Raw genomic sequence first — 19,250 nt, 5'->3', positions numbered from 1 at the left:
GTGTGCATGTATTATTTTAGACAAAAACCTCACCAACCCACACACTTCTTTTCAGTTTCATCCCCTGTCCCAGAATTCCTGGCCTGTCGTCAGGAACCTCTCTGTACCTCTGCAAGCATGAAGCACGCGCGTATCTGAACCGAACTGCATATGCGCTGGACTCGCATGCTCACCCAGGATGCTCATTACCACCAGGATGGCGAACAGGAGGACCGCGATCGCCCCCAGCAGGAGCCGCGTGGTGGTGTCTGAGGAGAAGAGACAGGGTCAGTACCAAGGCCGCCCGAACCTCTTGAAATCCTGCCCACCTTTCCCCTCTGTCTGATCCTTTTGAGTCTCTCCTCTTACGAAATTATTTTTGTTATCACTTAACATTTTTATTTTATAGTTATATGAAGGTTGACCTGTAGACTTTAGACTAGGGTTTTAAAAATATTTTCAAGCCGGGCGTGGTGGCACCTGCTTGTAATCCCCGTGCTTGGGAGGCGGAGACAGGAGGACCGCACTGGCTTAAGAGACCCTGTTTCAAAAATATAAAGTAGGTCTGGGAGTGTAGTCCAGAGGTAGAAGGGCTTCCAGGAACCCCAGTACCACCAAAAATATATATATAATTTTTCAAGCCGGGTGTGATGGCACATGCTTGTAATTCCAATGCTTGGGAGGCTGAGGCAGGAGGATTGCGAGTTCACAGCCAGCCTCAGCTACTTGGCGAGGCCCTCTGCAACTTCATGAGACCCTGTTTCAAAAGTAGAGAATAAAAAATAGGGCCAGGGATGTAGGTTGGAGGTAGAATGCCCCTGGGCTCAATACTCAGAACCACAAACAAATAAATAAATAATAAATAAATAATATTTTACATTATGATAAAAATGCATATAACATACAATTGGCCATCTTAACCCTTTTCATATGTTGGATAAATGGCATTAAGTACATTCCCATGCCATGTACCCATCACCATTGTCTGTTTGTAAAACTCACCTTCCTGAACAGAAACTCTGTACCCACTAAATAATACCTCCCCATACCTTTTCCCTCCCCAGCCATCATCTCTCTACATTCCAGCTCTATGACTCTGCCTGTTGGAATCATACAATATTTGTCTTTTGGTGTTTGGCTTATTGAACTTAGCAAAATGCTTTCAAGGCTTCTTTATGCTGTAGCATGCATCTGTAAGAATGTTATTCCTTTTATGGCTTAGTATTACTCCATTGTATGGATATACCACATTTTGTTTATCCATTCATCTGTTAATTGACACTTGGACTATTTCCACCTTGTGGCTATGAACATGGTGCATAAACATCTGTTTGAGTCCCTACTTTCAGTTCATTTGGGTATATGCCCAGGAATGGAATTGTTGGGTCATATGGTAATTCTCTTTCACTTTCTGAGGTACTGTCAAACTCTTTTCTGTGGTGCCTACACCATTTACACATTATTTCCACCAGCAATGTATGAGGATTCCAATTTCTCCATATCTTTACCAATACTTGTTGGTTTTAATTTTTTTAGTAGCCATTCTAGTCGGAGTGAACTCCCTTTTTTTTTCTTGGTTTGGGTTTTTATTTTTACCATCATAACCATTAAGTATACACTTGATTGCTATACATCATATCAATGGTTAGAGATTCAACATAGGAATTTGGGGAGGAAACTAATGTCCGCTCCAAAATAGCCTTCTCAAAGAAGTGGCGCCTGGAACCCTCTGACCTGCCCCAGTCTAACTAGTTGCCTTCTAAACCTGGCTGCCACCAGCAGCCAGGAGTTCTCCACCCCGCTCCTATGCCCGCTTCCTAGGCCTTTTCTCTCATGTCTTCTTTCCGTTTGGTTACTCTTTTGTCTTGATGGAGCATGTCTTCCAACAGCCATCTCAGAAAGGGTGTAGCAGGACCACCACGCTGTACAACTCCATAGAGCAAGACTTCTCGTGTTCCACGGCGAGCTGTGCCCTGGGCTGTGACCTCAGCCTGAGTGCTTATAGGTTGGAAATAATTCTTCAGAATTGTGAACATGTTCTTTTCTTTGGGGGGGAATGAGGGGGCTGGGCAGGACATTACTGGGGATCAACCCAGGGCCTTGTTCATGCTTGGCAAGTGCTCTACCACTGAGCCACAGCCACAGCCCCTTGAAAAGTCTAGATCCAATAGCCGGGCGTGGTAGCACACGCTGGTAATCCCAGCACTTGGGAGGCTGAGACAGGAGGATCATGGGTTTACAGCCAACCTCAGCAACCTAGTGAGGCCCTCAGCAACTTAGTAAGACCCTGTTTCAAAAAAAAAAAAAATAGGGCTGGGGTTGTAGCTCAAAGGTAGAACACCCCCTGGATTCAATCCCCAGCAACACACACACATACACCAAAATAAGTCTAGATCCAGTCTCACCCAGGTGTTGTTGCTGTTTGGTGGTACTATAGATTGAACTCAGGGGCATCCCATCTCTCAGCCACACCCCCAGCCTGTTTTATTTATTTATTTATTTATTTATTTATTTATTTATTGGTGGTACTGGGGTTCCTGGAAACCCTTCTACCTCCAGGCTACACTCCCAGACCTATTTTTATATTTTTATTTGGAAACAGGGTCTCTTAAGCCAGCAAGGCTGGCTTCACGAACCTGTGCAATCCTCCTGTCTTCGGCTCCCAAGCACGGGGATTGTAAGCGTGCACCACCACGCCTGGCCCCTGTTTTAGTTTTTATTTTGAAACAGGGCCTCATAAAGTTGCTTAGGGTCTTGCTAATTGGCTGAGACTAGCTTTGAACCTGTGACCCTTCTAGCTCAGACTCCCACCTATTGGGATGGCAGGCATGCACCACCGCACACAGCTTCTTCCACGATCATTTAAAATTAAATTTCTTAGTGCTCCTGTCTGGAAGCTTTCAGGATCTCTTCTTTATCACATGCAGTTGTAAATTTTCATCTCACATGGCATGCCTGGATTTGGGTCTACACTAGTAAGCAATCAGCAGACGCTTCAATCTGGAAAGGCATGTCCTTTAGCCTCAGGAAATTTTCTTTAATTATATTAATGATAACTTCCTCTCCTCCATTTTCTGCTTTTTTTCTGGGGGTCATATTACTCAAATGTCAGATCTCGGACTGATCTTCCTACAAATTTCTTTCCTCTCCTCCCCTCTTCTCTCTTCTGTTCTCTTCTCTCTCTCATTCATATCTATTTGCTAGAAGATTTTCTTAACTTTATCTTCCTACCCTTCTTCTGAGTTTTTCATTTCTGTGACTATATTGTTAATTTCCAAAGTTTTCTGATTTTGTTACTGTTGTACTAAAACATCCTATTCCATGTGTATGTGTGTACATGTGCTAGAGATTGAACCCAGGGGCATTATACTTCTGAGCTACACCCCAATTTATTTGTTTCTGTTTTGAGTACTAGGTATTTAATCCAGAGTTGTTCTACCTCTGAGCTACACCCCCAGCCTCATTTTATTTTGAAACAGTCTCACTAAATTGTTGAGGTTCTCACTAAGTTGCTGAGGCTGGACGCAAGCCTGCGATCCTCCTGTCTCAGCCTCCCGAGTACTGGGATTCCAGGTGTGCACTGCCACAGCTGGCTCTTTCTTCTTTTGATGATCTGACTGAAGTTGGCTTTGGGGGAGGGCGAGGGGAGAGTTCGCTCCTCCCGTGTGATCCGTTTCTTTCAACTGCTTACTCCTTGTTCACTTGCGTTCCTGACATAGCTGGAGATCCCGGCTATCTGTTGGTGAGGAAGGATGGCGGTAGAGCTCACCACATGCAGTTGTAAATTTTCATCTCACATGGCATGCCTGATTTGGTCTATCTTCATCTGCTCTAGTAAGCAATCAGCAGGCGCTTCCATCTAGAAAGACATGTCCTTCAGAGTCCATGGACTTCTGAGTCCATGGGCTTCTTAACTGTGGACATGGCTGAGGAGCTGACCGGGCTGCTCCTTGGGGCCCCCACTGGTAAACTTAGCTCTTTCCCTTGGCTGGGTTGGAATCCCTGAAGCGGCCCTTCTGTTCCTCCCCAGGAAGCTGGCCCGGGCTCTTCCCCAGCCCTCTGCCGCTTGTTCTGTGCTGGGCTGTCTGGAGGGCCTCGCTCCAGAGACTCCACCCTGGCTTCCTCCCAGGGCCGAGGAGAGGCTGTGCCAAGTGGGAATCCCTCTCCCCACCACCCCTCTCTCTCCCTCTCCCTCTCCCTCTCCCTCTCCCTCTCCCTCTCCCTCTCTCTCTTTCTTTTTAGCACTAGGGATTGAACCCAGGAGAATTCTTCCTCTCAGCTACACCCTCCAGCCTTATTTTATTTTTTATTTGAAAACAGGGTCTCTTGCCGGGCGTGGTGGTGCACGCTTGTGAATCCCAGCATTTGGGAGGCTGAGACTGGAGGACTGCGGTTCACAGAAAGTCTCAGCTATTTAGTGAGACCCTTTGCAACTCAATGAGACCCTGTTTCAAAAAAGAAAGAATAAAAAGTAGGGCTGGGGATGTAGCTCAGAGGTAGAATGCCACTGGATTCAATCCCTGGTACTGAAAAAAAAAAAAAAAAGGAAGGAGGGAGGGAAGGAAGGAAAAGCAAGGGGTTGGGGTATAATTCAGAGGTAGAATCCCCCTGAGTTCCATCCCAGATCCACAAAATAAATAAATAAATAGGTATGTAGGTAGATAGATAGGTAGATGATAGATAGATAGATAGATAGATAGATAGATAGATGACAAACTAAAAAATAGGGCTGGGGGTGTAGCTTGAAAGTCGAATATCTCTGGGTTCCATCCCCAGACCCGTAAATAAATAAACAAACAAATAAATAAACAAATAAGCTAACCAACTAAAAATTAGGGCTGAGGGTGTAGCTCAGAGGTATAATGCCCCTGGTTTCCATCCCCAGTACCACAAAAGAAAGAAAGAAAGAAAACAGGGTCTCACTAAGTTGCTGAGGACCTCTTGACACAGGAGAATCACGGGTTCGAGGTCAGCCACGTGCAATTTAAACCCTTTTGAAAGAACTTTCTACCCATCCTCCAGCACCATCTTCCCCTTTGCCCCGGCCTCTGAGGCCTGGGGGTCCTCGCACGCACTCAGGGGCGCCCTGCTTTCTGGACTCCGTCAGGTGGACTGGCATTAGTTGCACCCTTTGCTCCTGAGCGCCCAGCTCTGTTGCTCCTGTCTTCTCTCCTCGCTGTGCTAGTGGCCTTTACGGTGCCCTTTGCTATTACATTGGTGGGCTTCTCAGGGGGAGGCCGGGCACTTTATTCAGGCAGCCAGCTTGGCTGCAGGTCCCGTGCGGCGGCAGGGCTCCCAGGTGTCCGGGCAGGAGGCTCCTGGCCGGTGACGGCTCTCAGGTCTGCCCTGGGGGCCAGGCTCTCCCTTCACCGCCTTGCCGACCTCGGTGACAGCTCTGATACAGGCTGCTCCCCCGGAGCCACACGGCGACACCCTGGAGCGCCCGGCGTGGGTGTCCTTCTCTCCCTGCTCTCCACACCTCGCCCGCCTCCTCCCCCCTGGGGATGGGGGCCCTTTGCACGCAGAGGATGTGCCTGGGTCTGAGTCCCCACCTGCTGCTTTCTGGGTGTGTGCGTGTGGCACAGCTGCTCAGCCTGTTCACTTCTCTGTCCTCATCTTTAGGTCCTGATGGTATCTGTCTCTCTGAACCTTGTGGCAATTCAGTGTATGTTCAGCCCCCCATATCTGTGGGCTCTGCATCTACAGATTCAACCAACCATAATCTGGAATATTCAGAAAGAAAGAACTGCGTGGGCACCAAACAGATACAGCACCTGGCTCCTGGCTCCATCCCCTAGTCAGAACAGTATAACGACCTTTGCATGATCTTTATGTTGATCAGGCATTGTGAGTGACCTAGAGATGTAAAATGTACAGGAGGATGTGTGCAGGTTCCTGCAAATATTGTCCCACTTCATTTATTTACTTACTTACAGAACTGGGGTTGAACCAAGCTACAACCCCAGCCCTATTTTTTTATTCTTTATTTTGAAACAAGGTCTCACTAAGTTGCAAAAGGCCTCACTAAGTAGTTGAGGTTATCCCAGGACCTGTGATCCTCTATAAGTGTGCGCCACCATGCCTGGCTCCATTTTATTTTTTATTTTTTGGTACTAAGAATTGAACCCAGGGGCATTCTACCTCCAAGCTATAGCCCTAGCTCTTTTTATTTTATTTTCTTATGAAACAAGATCTTGCTAGGTTGCTGATGCTGACCTCGAAACTGTGATCCTCCTGTCTCAGTCTCCCAAGTACTGGGATTAAAATGGTGCCCAGCCACTGCACCATTTTATATAAGCGACTTGCATATCCGTGGATCTTGGTATCCCAAGGGGTCCTGGAAGCAGTCACCCATGGGGACTGAGGAGGGACTGTGGTGCTCAGAGCTGAGCCCAGCGTGGCGAGCACTGGGTCATGGTGAGCAATTACCATCAAGACCGTGATGATCAGCCCGGGCTCCTTGGACTAAGGACCACGTGTGAACCATTGGATTTCTTAAAATGGGGCTGGGTCATTGCCTTGCCTGCGTGTCGCAGAGCACCCACTGGAGCCTAGCCACACTGAGTGACAACACCCTCGGCCAGCCTTAACTTCCACCGAGTCTGTAGGCACCTGGAGGGAGGGGAACATGGCCACAAGTCTCCAGCATTGCTAGGGTCGAGGCACCTCTTCATCCCTTCGTGGGGGTCATTTTTCTACCTGCTGCACAGGGACAGAGAAAGGACTCACTAAGATTCCCAACGGACCGCTCACCGTCTGCTCCAGAGAACACCTGTGGGGCTGGGGTTCAATCCGAACCCACGGAGACTTGGGAGGCTACAAAAAAATGCACGAGCTGGGTGGCTTTGAAAGCAGCAGCACTCCTTCTCACCGTTCTGGGAACCAGAGGTAAAACCTGGGATAGCGGCCAGGCCCTGCTCCCTCGGACCAAAGGGAGCCTTCCTGCCCCTCCCTAGCTCCTGGTGGTTCGCTGGCTCAGGCTGAAGCTCGCTGACCTCTGCCCGGGTCGCCTCGCGGCCTTTCCCCTCTGTGTCTCTTGCTCTTAACCGCACCTGGTCATCCTGCATCAGAACCCACCCAGCTCTAGTCTGACACGACTAATCACATCTGCCAGGACTGGATTAACTAATCACATCTACTTCAGTTTGCCTCTTCTGCTGGGGACACCATCCAGCTGCCTACAGACGCCTAACTCGATGGCCATTCCCGCCACGCAAAGGCCCGTCTCCGCTGGAGTTAGAAAGCGCGGTCAGTTTAGGTTTCTAAATGTGTGTGCCCTGGCTAATATTAGAAGGAACAACTAAAACAATCTGGCTCCTAGACCCAGACCGATCCCCATCATCCTCCCCGCCACATCCCCAAAGAGGCCCGAGGCTGCCGTCTCCACCAGCCCGGCCGGCACAATCGTGACTATTAAAAATCTACCAAATGTGGAGCTCAGCCATTTTTAAATCCTTAAGAGGTTTTGCTAAATGTGTGTGGTTTTGATCAGGAAGTTGTGGGTTTATGCCTGATCAAGAAACTTTCAACATTAAAAATTCAAACTTGGTGAGCACCAAAAAATCTATAGCATGAGGTATGCGGGATCCTTGTGTCCCCTTCCCTTACCCAGGCCACCGTGCCCCACTCCCACCCAACACCAGAAATATCCCCAGCTTGAATCATCACCGGTGCTTCCAGAACCTGGCCTGGCTGGGTCACCTTGCAGACTCTCACTTGAGGCTAGGGTGGAGGGCAAGGGTCACATCCCCAGAGACAGAAGACCAAGGCGGCTCTCCAGCTTCCTTCCTTCCCCTCTCCCTCTCCCTCTCCCCCTCTCTCAATCTCTCTCTCCACTGTGGGTTGAACCCAGGGGCATTCTACCTCCAAGCTTCACTCCCAGCCCTGTTTTATTCTTTATTTTGAAACAGGGTCTCACTAAGTTGTTGAGGGACTAAGTATATGAGGCTGGCCTCAAACCTGTGATCCTGCTGTCTCAGCCACCCAAGTACCGTGATTGCACGCGTGCACCACCGCGCCCGGCATGGCTTTCTAACACTACCAGTTCTTCTAAGCAGAGTGTTCCGTCTCTCGCCTGTGTTTTCCCACAGAAAGTCATCTCACCAGCCGCCCCTGGAGGAGGCGGGCTCCTCTGAGGCACAAGGGGAGAGCGTGTCCAGCCCAGGAAGCACAATCTGATTATCTCCAATTAGCCTGGAGAGCCCGGAGTCCTTGGCCACGCAGGGAAGGGTAAGAGACCTCCGTCAGAGGCTGAGACAACCCCTCGGGGGTTTCATGTGTTAGTTAGTGCCCGCAGTACGTCCTTGAGCCCAACACCCGGCTCTTACCTAGAAAATAAACAGCCCGCCAGCCTGCGGGCCAACCCAGGAGGGGTGAGGAGTAAGTGCGTAACTGTAATGAAAGCACCCAGCAGGTGTGTGTGAGTAATCGTGGTGTCTGGGCACCTCTGGGCGCTCAGCTTGGTCAGATCTAGAAGTTTCCCCTTTTCTTTAATTTTCTTTTTATTTATTTTGCTCCTGAAGTTTGAGCCCAGGGGCATTCTACCCCTCGAGCTACAACCTCAGCTGTATTCTTTTTTAAATAGACCCTGGATAACTGGGCATGATGGTGCATGCCTAAAATCCCAGTACTTGGGAGGCTGAGACAGGAGGATCTCAGGTTTGAGGATAGCCTCAGCAAATCGGGAGACTCTCATTGACATAGCAAGACCTTGTTTCAAAATAGAAATAAAAATAAACCGGGCGTGGTGGCACATACTTGTAATCCCAGCATTTGGGAGGCTGAGACAGGAGGACCACGGTTCACAGACAGCCTCAGCTACTTAGTGAGCCCTGAGCAACTCAGTGAGACCCTGTTTCAAAATAAAGAATAAAAAATTGGGCAGGGATGTAGCTCGGAGGTCGAATGCCTCTGGGTTCCATCCCCAGACCTGCAAAAAAAGAAAGAGAAAGAAAGAAAGAAAGAAAGAAAGAAAGAAAGAAAGAAAGGAAGGAAGGAAGGAAGAAAAATAGAGCTGGGGGTGTAACTTGGAGGTAAAACATCCCGGGATTCAATCCCTAGTACCACAAAAAAATAAAATAGACCCTTGCTAAGTTGCTGAGGCTAGCCTCAAACTTGCTATCCTCCTGTCTCAGCCTCCCAAGTGCTGGGATTACAGGTATGCGCCACCACACCGGGCAAAGTCTCCCCTTTCAACACAGGTGCTTGGCGAAGCAGAGGCTGCAAAGCCCCTGGCTCTCCAGGTCCCTCATCCAATCAATGGTGTGTGGGTCCCTGGACTTCAGTTTGGGGAGTCCAGTCAGTCAAAGGACTTCAGCTGAAGGCAGTCACCCACATTCCTGGGCTCCCCCAGCCCGGCTGCAGGTGCCACATCTGGGGAGCTGGAGAGGCATTGGGTCCATGTGGCCCTGGGAGGTAGAAATCATGACTGCCTCCACAGGTGAGGAAATAGAGGCCGGAACAAGTTTGAGAACCAGCCAGCCCGTGGTGACGGAAGCGGCTGGCCCAGTTTACCAGCCACTGGCCTGGGGTCTCTGAGAGGACAGAGGTGTGCCAGGGCCTAGGGTGGCACCTGGACATGAATGTGAAGGCCAGCGCTGGACCACCTGGAGCAGACAGGTCACAGCCCATGAGCTTCCCCTCCCCACAGGAGATGGGTGCACCAAGGACACACCCCGAGACCTGCAGGGGACCAGCAATCTGGAGGGACAGACTCCAGATCGTAGCCGTCCTTAGGGAAGTCAGCGGGAGGAGATGCTGAGCACCCAGGACCAGAGGCTATAAAGGTGTGCCCGGGGAGGTGGGGCGGAACGCCGGTGGCTTGGGCAGAGCTAAGCAGAGAGCCCCTCCAGGGCCGGTGAGGGAGGCTAGAACACCGGAGGAGGGGGTCTGAGGAGGGGGCCGGACCCGGGCCAGAGCCTCCATGTCTCCACATGGGAGGCGGGGCACCTGAACTGGGCCCAAGGTCAGGGCAGGCGGCACTGGGAGAGGCCACGCCCCCCAAAGCCCCACCCACCGGGGGGTTAGGGTTAGGAGTGGGGGACCCCTCAGAAATGCTTACAAAAGAATGAAATACGGTGGCAACACCAGAAATCACTTTGGTGGGAGGGATGCTCAGGTCACGCAAACCCAGCAACTGGACCTGAGGATGCAGCCAGTGGTCCCCGGGAAGGGCCCTTCCCCTTGGGTGGGTCTCGGCCTCCTCTGGCTTCCCTCCCGCAGGGGCCCAGGGTCCTGGCAGCGCCTTCGGGCCACACCCGCCCTCCTGGGCACCCGGACCCCCTGGGCTCAGGTGCCGACCTGTGCCTTCCACCACGGCCTCCTCCGACTCACCTGGTCTCGGCCCCTCTCCATGGTCTTCCAAGGGAAAGCCCCGTGTCTACCCCTCAAGGCCTCCCTCAGACCCCAGCCGGTCTCCTGGGCAAGTCGGGGCCCACGGGGCACTCTAGGGCGCCCCTCCGCGTACTCCCAGCCCTGGGCAGCCTGCGCTCCCGGAGCGTCCTCCTCTGACACCTCCTGTGAGCGCCTCGGTCCTCCCTAAGAGCACTCCAGCCCTCCACTCCCGCGCCTTGGGTCGCTCCAGGCCGCAGTGGGAGGCAGGGCCGGCTCGGCATCACTGTGCCCAAAGGCTGCGGCCCGGCAGGTGCAGCGCGCCCAAGGTCAGGGCTCGGCTTACCCTCCAAGGCCGCCTTCCAGCTGGTGCTGCCCTCGTAGCCCGACCCCGATCGCCGCAGCAGCCCCTCGGGGCCGCGGGCCTCCGCCTCGCCGGGCGAGCGCGGCCGGGGCGCGGGCGGGGGGCGCGCGGCGGGCGGCGGCGGCCGGGCCCTGGCGGGGGGCTCCCGGGCCGGCTCCGGGGCGGGCTCCATGGGGCTCCGCCGCGCCGCGCCCGCGCTCCTGGCCGCCCGGGAGGACCAGGGCCTCGGCTCGCGGGCTGCGCTGCGCCCGGCTCCCTGCGCGCACAGCCGCTGGGGAGGAGGGAAGAGGGAGGAGGGAGGAGCGCCGAGGCCGAGGGGCCAGGAGGAGGCGCGGGGTCCTGCCGGCGCCCGCCCTGCCGCAGAGCCGGCCAGCCGCGGTCAGGCCGGGAGGACTGGGCGACAGCCAGCCCCTCCTCCCCGGCCGGCTGGCATCTGTTAAACCGGAATGGGCCCGCCTGGGGGGTGGCGCAGACTTGCAATCCCAGCACCTGGGAGGCTGAGACAGGATGACCGCAGGTTCAGCACAGCCTCAACAACTTAGCTAGCCCCTCTGGCCCCCTAGCAAGAGTTTGTTCCAAAATAAAACATAAAAAGGAGCCGGGCATGGTGACACATGCTTGTAACCCCAGCACTTAGGAGGCCGAAACCCTCAGCTACTTAGTGAGGTCATTTACAACTCAGTGAGACCCTGTTTCAAAAAGAATAGAAAATAGGGCGGGGTGGGTGTAGCTCTGAGGTAGAATGCCCCTAGGTTCCATCCCCAGTACAGTAAAAAATAAATAAATAAAATATAAAAATAAAAAGGGGTGAAGCTTAGAGGTGGAACCCCTCTGGCTCAGTCCCCAGTACAAAAAAAGGAAGGGGATAGTTTACCAGGACAATGAGGGCTGTCTTCCGGCCTCCCTGGCTGTAACTTGGTCCCCAGATTCTTTTCTTCTTTTATTTTTTGGTGGTGCTGGGGTACCTGGAAACCCTTCTACCTCCGGGCTACACTCCCAGACACCTTTTTTTAAAATATTTTTATTTGGAAACAGGGTCTCTTAAGCCAGCGAGGCTGGCTTCGAACCTGCGCCATCCTCCTGTCTCTGCCTCCCGAATAGGGATTACAAGCCTGCGCCACCACGCCTGGAGATCCCCAGATCCTTGACAAATGAGAGAAGCTTGCTGCAAGTGAGCAAGGCTGCAGCTTGAGTTAGCACTGGCTAAGCACCTACTGAGCGTCGGGGACTTTCACTAGGGTGCAGATCTCCAGGATCTCCAGGCGCTGGTGCAGCCTGAAGCTGAGGCTGGGCACTGATTCCCAGGCCAAGGCTCCCCAGAGATGAGTGGGGAGTGAAATAGGACAGGGAGGAGCCTCCGGGAAGAGGAGACCCCCCCCCCACTGTGCTCAGAGACTCCCAGCCCATTACGCTGCAGCAGCAGACACCAAGGAAAACTCTAATTTGGCGAATTTAGCACAGTCACTGAGCTGTAACCGCCCCAAATTACCATCAAGCGGAGGAGCGAGATTTCTGGACACTATAAAAATCCACTATGCAAGATTTCCCCCTTTTTTCTCATTCTGCTCCCAGACCAGCCAGCTCTGGGGCCCTCCTGGTGAACCCACCCAAAAAAAACCCATTATGTTCATCCTATCTGCACCCCCAAATTAAATCTTTCTTTGGGGGAGACAAGCACCCAGGGAAACTCGCAGCCCTGTGACAGCCTGAGCTGGCCTCTGTTTTTTCCTGGGCTGACCACAGCCTCTGGCCCTGAGCCTCCTCCCTCCTCAGTCCTGGTCCACATCTCAGTCCCTGCTCCTCGCTGCTCCTCCTGCTCCCTCCCCATGTCTGGAGAACTCTTAGGAATCCCCCCTTTAAAATCTCAGGAGATGTGGGAGCCTGGTGGCCTATGTCTGTAATCCTTGGGAGGCTAAGAGGATTGAAGATTTGAGGTCAACCTCAGTGACTTAGTGAAACTTCAACAACCTAGCGAGACCGTGTTTCAAAATCAAAAATAAAGCCGGGAGCCGGGCGTGGTGGCGTGCGCTTATAATCCCCGTGCTTGGGAGGCAGAGACAGGAGGATTGCGCAGGTTCGAAGCCAGCCGCACTGGCTTAAGAGACCCTGTTTCCAAATAAAACCTATAAAATAGGTCTGGGAGTATAGCCCGGAGGTAGACAGGCTTCCAGGAACCCCAGTACCACCAAAAAATAAAAAATAAATAAAGCCGGGCATGATGGCACACACTTGTAATCCCAGCATTCAGGAGGCTGAGACAAGAGGATCATGGTTCGTGAACAACCTCAGCTACTTAGCGAGGCCCTTCACAACTCAGTGAGACCTTGTTTCAAAAATGAAAAAGACGACTAAAAAATATGGCTGGTAGGGAGTGTGCCTCGGAGGTAGAATGCCCCTGGGTTCTATCCCCAGTACCTCAAAAAATAAATAGAGACTGGGGGTGTAGCTGAAGGTAGAACACCCCTGGGTTCAATCTCTAGTATCCCCCAAAAAATAAAACCTAAGAAGGCCTACAGTCCTCCAGCCACCTGCCAAAGTACAGCCGGTCCCATCTTTTGTCTGCCCAGAGCAGCAGCCTCCTCCTGGTCCCCCCAAACTCCACTCTTTCTCTCTCCAACCCATCCTGCCTCGCAGCACCAGCAGGAGCTGCGGAATTGCGAAGCACTCCACGCTGCCAGGCCCCCGCCTGGGTTGAGTCCAACATCTTACAAGGCTGCGAGGTCTTCAGGCCAAAGTCACGATGACAATTTTAGATAAATGTTAGATAAATTAACTTGGGTAGCAAGTGCGTGGGGTTGGGCATCCTGAGAAGGCTCTTGTGATCAATAGCTAAATAAAAAGGAGTAATATGAGCACAAGAACCAGGCGCCGGCGGAGGCCAGCCTTAGGAGCTGTCACAGACTCCAAGGCCTGGTCAGAGCAGGATGAAGCCGCCCAGAGTGCCCGCTGCCTGTGCGGCCTCTGCTGCTCCCCCCACCCCAATGCTTCCTGGGACCACTCCCAAAAAAATTCCTCCTACTCAAATTTAGGATCTGCTTCCAGGGACCTCAAGACACGGACCCTTTGGAACTGCCTCAGTTAGAGAACTTTAAAAAGGATTGCTGTGTCAAAAGAGGCGTTCAAGTTGGGCCTGGTGGCGCGCACTTGTAATTCCAGCATTCGGGAGGCTGAGACAGGAGGATCGCGGTTTGTGGCCAGCCTCAGCTGCTTAGTGAAGTCCTTTGCAACCCAGTGAGAAAGTCCTTTCTGTCTCCAGTACTGCAAATAAATAAATAAGTAAATATGTTTAAGATAATAGACACCGCAGTTCAGTTGGAACCCATCCATCCAGACCCCTCCATCCTCTGGGACTGAGAGGTGCTTATTCTTTTTTTTTTTTTTTTTTTTCAGTACTAGGGATGGAACCCAGAGGCATTCTACCTCCGAGCTACACCTCCTGCCCTATTTTTTATTTTGAAAGGGCCTCACTAAATAGCTGAGGCTATCAACGAACCGTGATCCTCCTGTCTCAGCCGCCCAAATGCTGAGATTACAGGTGTTCACCACCACGCCCAGCTCTTCTGAGAGGTACTGAAGATGGCCTGCTATGGGACCATGGGAGGCTCAGCCAGCCCCAGCGGTCCTCCCAGGACCAAGCAGGGGTGTGGACTGCTTACTGGCTGGGGACTTGGGTTTGCCCACCAGGGTGTAGCAGGTACTCACCCTCTATCGTCAAATGCCCTCACATCTGGAGCACAGCACACCTGAAATCCCCACAGGACCCCGCAGCAGTGTCAATCACTGTGACCTAGGATACCTGATCAGAATTGGGTAAGCCTAAGAGGCAGAGACCTGGGGACACTCAGACCCACCCTGGCCAGCACCACGCGTTGTTCCCAGGGTGGGCCCCATTGCTTTCTAACCAGCTGCATGTCCCTCTCTCCAGAGAGCTCCACCCCATGTAACCCTGTGCCCCGTGACTCAGTCTCCTTTAACTAGTTATGTCATAGGCATGACTCTTGGCCCACAAACCCAGAAGTTGGGGAAAAAGAGAAAAAAAGACATATTTTCTTCCTTTTTTTCTTATTTTTATTTTTATACTAGGAATTGAACCCAGTGGAATTCTACTACTGAGCTACACTCCCAGCCCTTTTTATTTTATTTTGAAACATAGTCTCACTAAATTCCTGAGTCTTGCTAAATTGCTGACGCTATCCTTGAACCTGCAATCCTCCTGTCTCAGCCTCCCAAGTATCTTGTATCTCTGTTTTTTAACTTTTTATTGGTACACTGTAGTCATACATCTGTGTGTGTGTGTGTGTGTGTGTGTGTGTGTGTGTGTGTGTGTGTGTTGCTGGGAATGGAACCCAGAGGCATTCTACCTTCAAGTGACACCCCAACCCTATTTTTATATTTTTTATTTTGAAACAGCATCGCGTTGAGTTGCAAAGGGCCTCACTAAGTAGCCGAGGCTATCCACGAACCCAGGTCCTCCTGTCTCAACCTCCCAAATGTGGGATTACAAGAAGTGTGCGCCACCATACCTGGCTTTGTAGTCATACATCTTAATGGAATTCAAGATGGTGGAGACACACATGCACATCCACTTAGCCCTCACCTAATCCCCTCCATTCCCTCCCCCTCCCTCCTCTCATGTTTGGCGTAGTGATCGACTTTGATACGTTTGTTAATGTACATCATGTGCATTAGGGCATTTCCTTCTCCCCCTCCCATCCCCTGAGGTCGCCTTATTTGCTCATCTGTAGTATCTCCTTCTTCATCTCGAGTTCCTCCTATGACCTGTTTTCTTCCTAGCTTTTGCATATTGGGGAATGCATCTGATTTCTAAATTTTGTGACTGACTAATCTCACTAATCTCACTCATTATTAGCATAACGTTTTTCAGTTCTATCCATTTCCCTGTCAGTGATGTAATTGTGTTTTTCTTTGTGGCTGAGTAAAATTCCATTGTGTACATATCCCACAGTTTGTAATCCATTCATCTGTTGATGAACATCTTGGCTGGTTCCATAGTTTGGCAATGGTGAATTGTGCAGCTATGAACATAGATACACATGGATTAGTTTTTTAGTTTTGTAGTTTGGTTTCCATTCTTTTGGATGGATACCCAGAAGTAATATTGCTGGATTATATGGAAAGTTCATTCCCATTCTTCTGAAAATCTTCCATACAGTTTTCCAAAGTGGTTACACTAATTTGCAATCCCACCAGCAATGTATTAGAGTTCGCGCTTCTCCACATCCTCACCAGCATTTGTTGTTGTTTGTGTTTTGAATGATTGCCATTCTAGTTGGAGTTAGATGAAATCTCAGGGAAGTTTTGGTTAGCATCTCTCTGATTGCTAATAATATTGAGCATTTTATGCTTTTATTGCCATTTTTATGCGTTTATTGGCCATTTGAATTTCTTCTTTTGTGAAGTGTCTATTTAGTTCCTTGCCCATTTTTTGATTGGGTTATTTGTTTTCTTAGTACTGAGTTTCTTGAGTTCTCTATATAATCTAGATATTAGTCCTCTATCAGAGGAGTAGGTGGCAAAAATCTTCTCCCATTCTGTTGGCTCTTGGTTGAGGTTCTTGATAGTTTCCTTTGCTGCACAGGAACTCTTCAGTTTAATGCAATCCCACTTATTGATTCACCTTTTAGTTTCTTGTGCCCTTGGGGTCTTGTTGAGAAAGTTTTTACTGGTGCCTATGTGTTGCAGTGTTGGACCTATGCCCTCTTCAAGGAGCCTCAAGGTCTCTAGTGCAGGGTGAAAAAGTAGGGAATATTTCTATTTTTCTGCATAGGGTTAACCAGTTTTGCCAAAACCATTTGTTAAAGAGACTTTTTTTTTCCAGTGTAAGATTTTTTACCCTTTGTCAAAAAGCAGTTGGCTGTAAGGATGCGGATTTGTTTCTGAGTCTTCTATTCTGCTCCACTGCTCTATGTATCTGTTTTTGTGCCAGTACCATGCTGTTTTTATTACTATGGCTTTGTAGTAGAGTTAAAGTCAGGTATTGTGATTCTTCCTACATGGTTTTTGTTGCTGAGAAGTACTTTGGCTATTCTGGGGTTTTTGTTGTTCCAAATGAATTTAAGGGCTGATTTTTCTATGACTGTGAGGAATGACTTTGGTAATTTAATGGATATTGGGTTGAATCTGTAGATCACTTTTGGAAGAATGGCCATTTTCATGATATTTATTCTACCTATCCATGAACATGAAAGATTTTTTCATCTTCTAAGGTCTTCTTCTATTTCTTTTTTCAATGTTCTATAATTTTTTTGTAGAGGTCTTTTACCTCCTTTGTTAAGTTTAAGCCTAAGTATTTTTTTTCTGGGATATCCTGAGTAGAAGTGTTTTATGGATTTATTTCTCAGTAGATTTATGGTTGGTATACAGAAAAGCTTCTGATTTTTTTAAGATTGATTTTGTATCCAGACACCATGCTGAATTTGTTGATTGGTTCTATAAACCTTTTGGTTGAGTTTGTTGGGTCTTCTAAGTATAGCATCATGCCATCTGTAAATAGTGAAAGTTTGAGTTCTTCTTTTCCTATTTGTACTCCTTTGATTTCCTTTTCTTGCCTTATTGCTCTGGCTAGAGTCTCAAGTACTATATTGAAGAGAAGTGGTGATAATGGACATCCTTGTCTTGTTCCTGTTTTTAGAAGGAATTCTCGCAGTTTTTTCCCATTTAATATGATGTTGGCTGTGGGTCTATTATAGATTGCCTTTATGATCTTGAAGTCTGTTCCTTCTATTCCAATTCTCTGCAGTGCTTTTAGCATAAATGGATATTGGATTTTGTCAAATGCATTTTCAGTATCTATTAAAATGATCATGTGATTTTTGTCTTTGGTTCTGTTTATGTGATGAATTACATGGATTGATTTTCATATGTTGAACCAGCCTTGCATCCCTGGGATGAACCATCCTTGGTCATGGTGTACGATTTTCTTGATGTGGTTTTGAATGCATATTGCTAGTATTTTGTTTAGCAGTTTTGCATCCAAGTTCATTAATTATATAGACCTGTAGTTTTTCTTCCTTGAGCTGTCTTTATTTGGTTTTGGTATTAATGTGATGTGGACCTCATAAAATGTATTTGGGAGAGTCCCATTTCTTTCTATTTCAAAAAATAGATTGAAGAGTATCGGGATTAGCTCTTCTATAAAGGTTTTATAAAACTCACTTGGGAAACCATCTGGTCCTGGGCTTTTCTTTGATGGTAGTCTCTTTATTGCTATTTCAATCTCTTTGACTGCTATTGGTTGGTTAAATTTTCTATATCTTTTTTACTCCATTTAGGAAGGTTGTATTTATCTGGAAAGTTGTCAATTTCTTCCAGATTTCCATTTTGTTAGAGTATAGTTTTTCAAAGTAGTTTCTTTTCTTTTTTTTTTTTTTCTTATGGGTCTGGGATAGAATCCAGAGGCATTTGACCTCTGAGCTACAACCCCTACCCAATTTTTTATTCTTTATTTTGAAACAGGGTCTTACTGAGTTGCAAAGGGCCTCACTAAGTAGCTGAGGCTGTCCGCGGACCGCGATCCTCTGGTCTTGGCCTCCCAAATGCTGGGATTACAAGTGTGTGCCACCACGTCCGGCTTTTCAAAGTAGTTTCTGATAATCCTCTGGATTTCTACACTGTCGGTGGTAATATTTCCTTTTTAATCTCTTTACAATTTGGATTGATATTCTCTCTCTCTCTCTCTCTCTCTCTCTCTCTCTCTTTCTCTTTCTCTTTCTCTCTCTCTTTCTCTCCCTCCCTCCCTCCCTCCCTCTCTCATTTTTTTGTTAAGTTGGCTAGTGGTTTATCTATCTTGTAAATTTTTTTGAGTAAACAGCTTTTGGTCTTGTTGATTTTCTGTATTTTTTTATTCTCTACTTCATTGATTTCTGCCCTAATTTTAATAATTTCCTGCCTTCTACTGGCTTTTAGGTTAGACTCTTCCTGTTTTTCAAGGGCTTTGTGGCATATCAATAGGTAATTTATTTTGTGATTTTCTTGGTTTCTTTTTTTTTTCTGCGGGTCTGGGGATGAATCCCAGGGACATTTGACCTCCAAGCTACACTCCCTACCCTATTTTTTATTCTTTATTTTGAAAGAGGGTCTCACTGAGTTGCGGAGGGCCTCACTAAGTAGAGGAGGCTGTCCATGAACCACGATCCTCCAATCTCAGCCTCCCAAATGCTGGGATTACAAGCGTGCACCACCATGCCTGGCTTCTATTCTTCTTATGTGGGCACTCAGTGCTATGAATTTTCCTCTTAATACTGCCTTCAAGGTGTCCCAGAGGTTTTGATATATTGTATCTCTATTTTCATTTGTTTCTAGAAATTTCTTTCTTGTGTGTGGTACTGGGAATGGAACCCAGGGGCATTCTACCTCTGAGCTATACCCCCAGCCCTATTTTTATTCTTTATTTTGAAACAGGGTCTCACTGAGTTGCAGAGGGCCTAAGTAGCTGAGGCTGTCTGTGAAGCACGATCCTCCTGTCTCAGCCTCCCAAATGCTGGGATTACAAGTGTGTGCCATCATATCCAGCTTTCTAGAAATTTCTTGATTTCACCCCTTATTTCTTCTATGACCC

General features: G+C 49.0%; 1 protein-coding gene across 1 annotated transcript in view; it reads right to left on the bottom strand.

Annotated features, from left to right (window-relative positions):
* The window catches only part of CLEC2L (C-type lectin domain family 2 member L), a gene marked incomplete at both ends in the record, with an annotated part of 43,012 nt that overhangs the window by 7,913 nt on the left and 15,849 nt on the right, over window positions 1–19,250 (bottom strand). The window contains 2 exons of the mRNA XM_080701244.1: window positions 174–248; window positions 10,655–10,943. Coding sequence (XP_080557370.1) covers window positions 174–248; window positions 10,655–10,943 — 364 coding nt within the window. The remainder of the gene's footprint in view (window positions 1–173; window positions 249–10,654; window positions 10,944–19,250) is intronic.

The sequence above is a fragment of the Muscardinus avellanarius genome (genome assembly GCF_963383645.1).
Source record: "Muscardinus avellanarius genome assembly, chromosome: 9".
In the NCBI taxonomy this organism is placed as follows: Eukaryota; Metazoa; Chordata; class Mammalia; order Rodentia; family Gliridae; genus Muscardinus; species Muscardinus avellanarius.
Note: the sequence above shows the minus strand (reverse complement) of the source record. Positions and strands in the feature narration are given on the sequence as shown.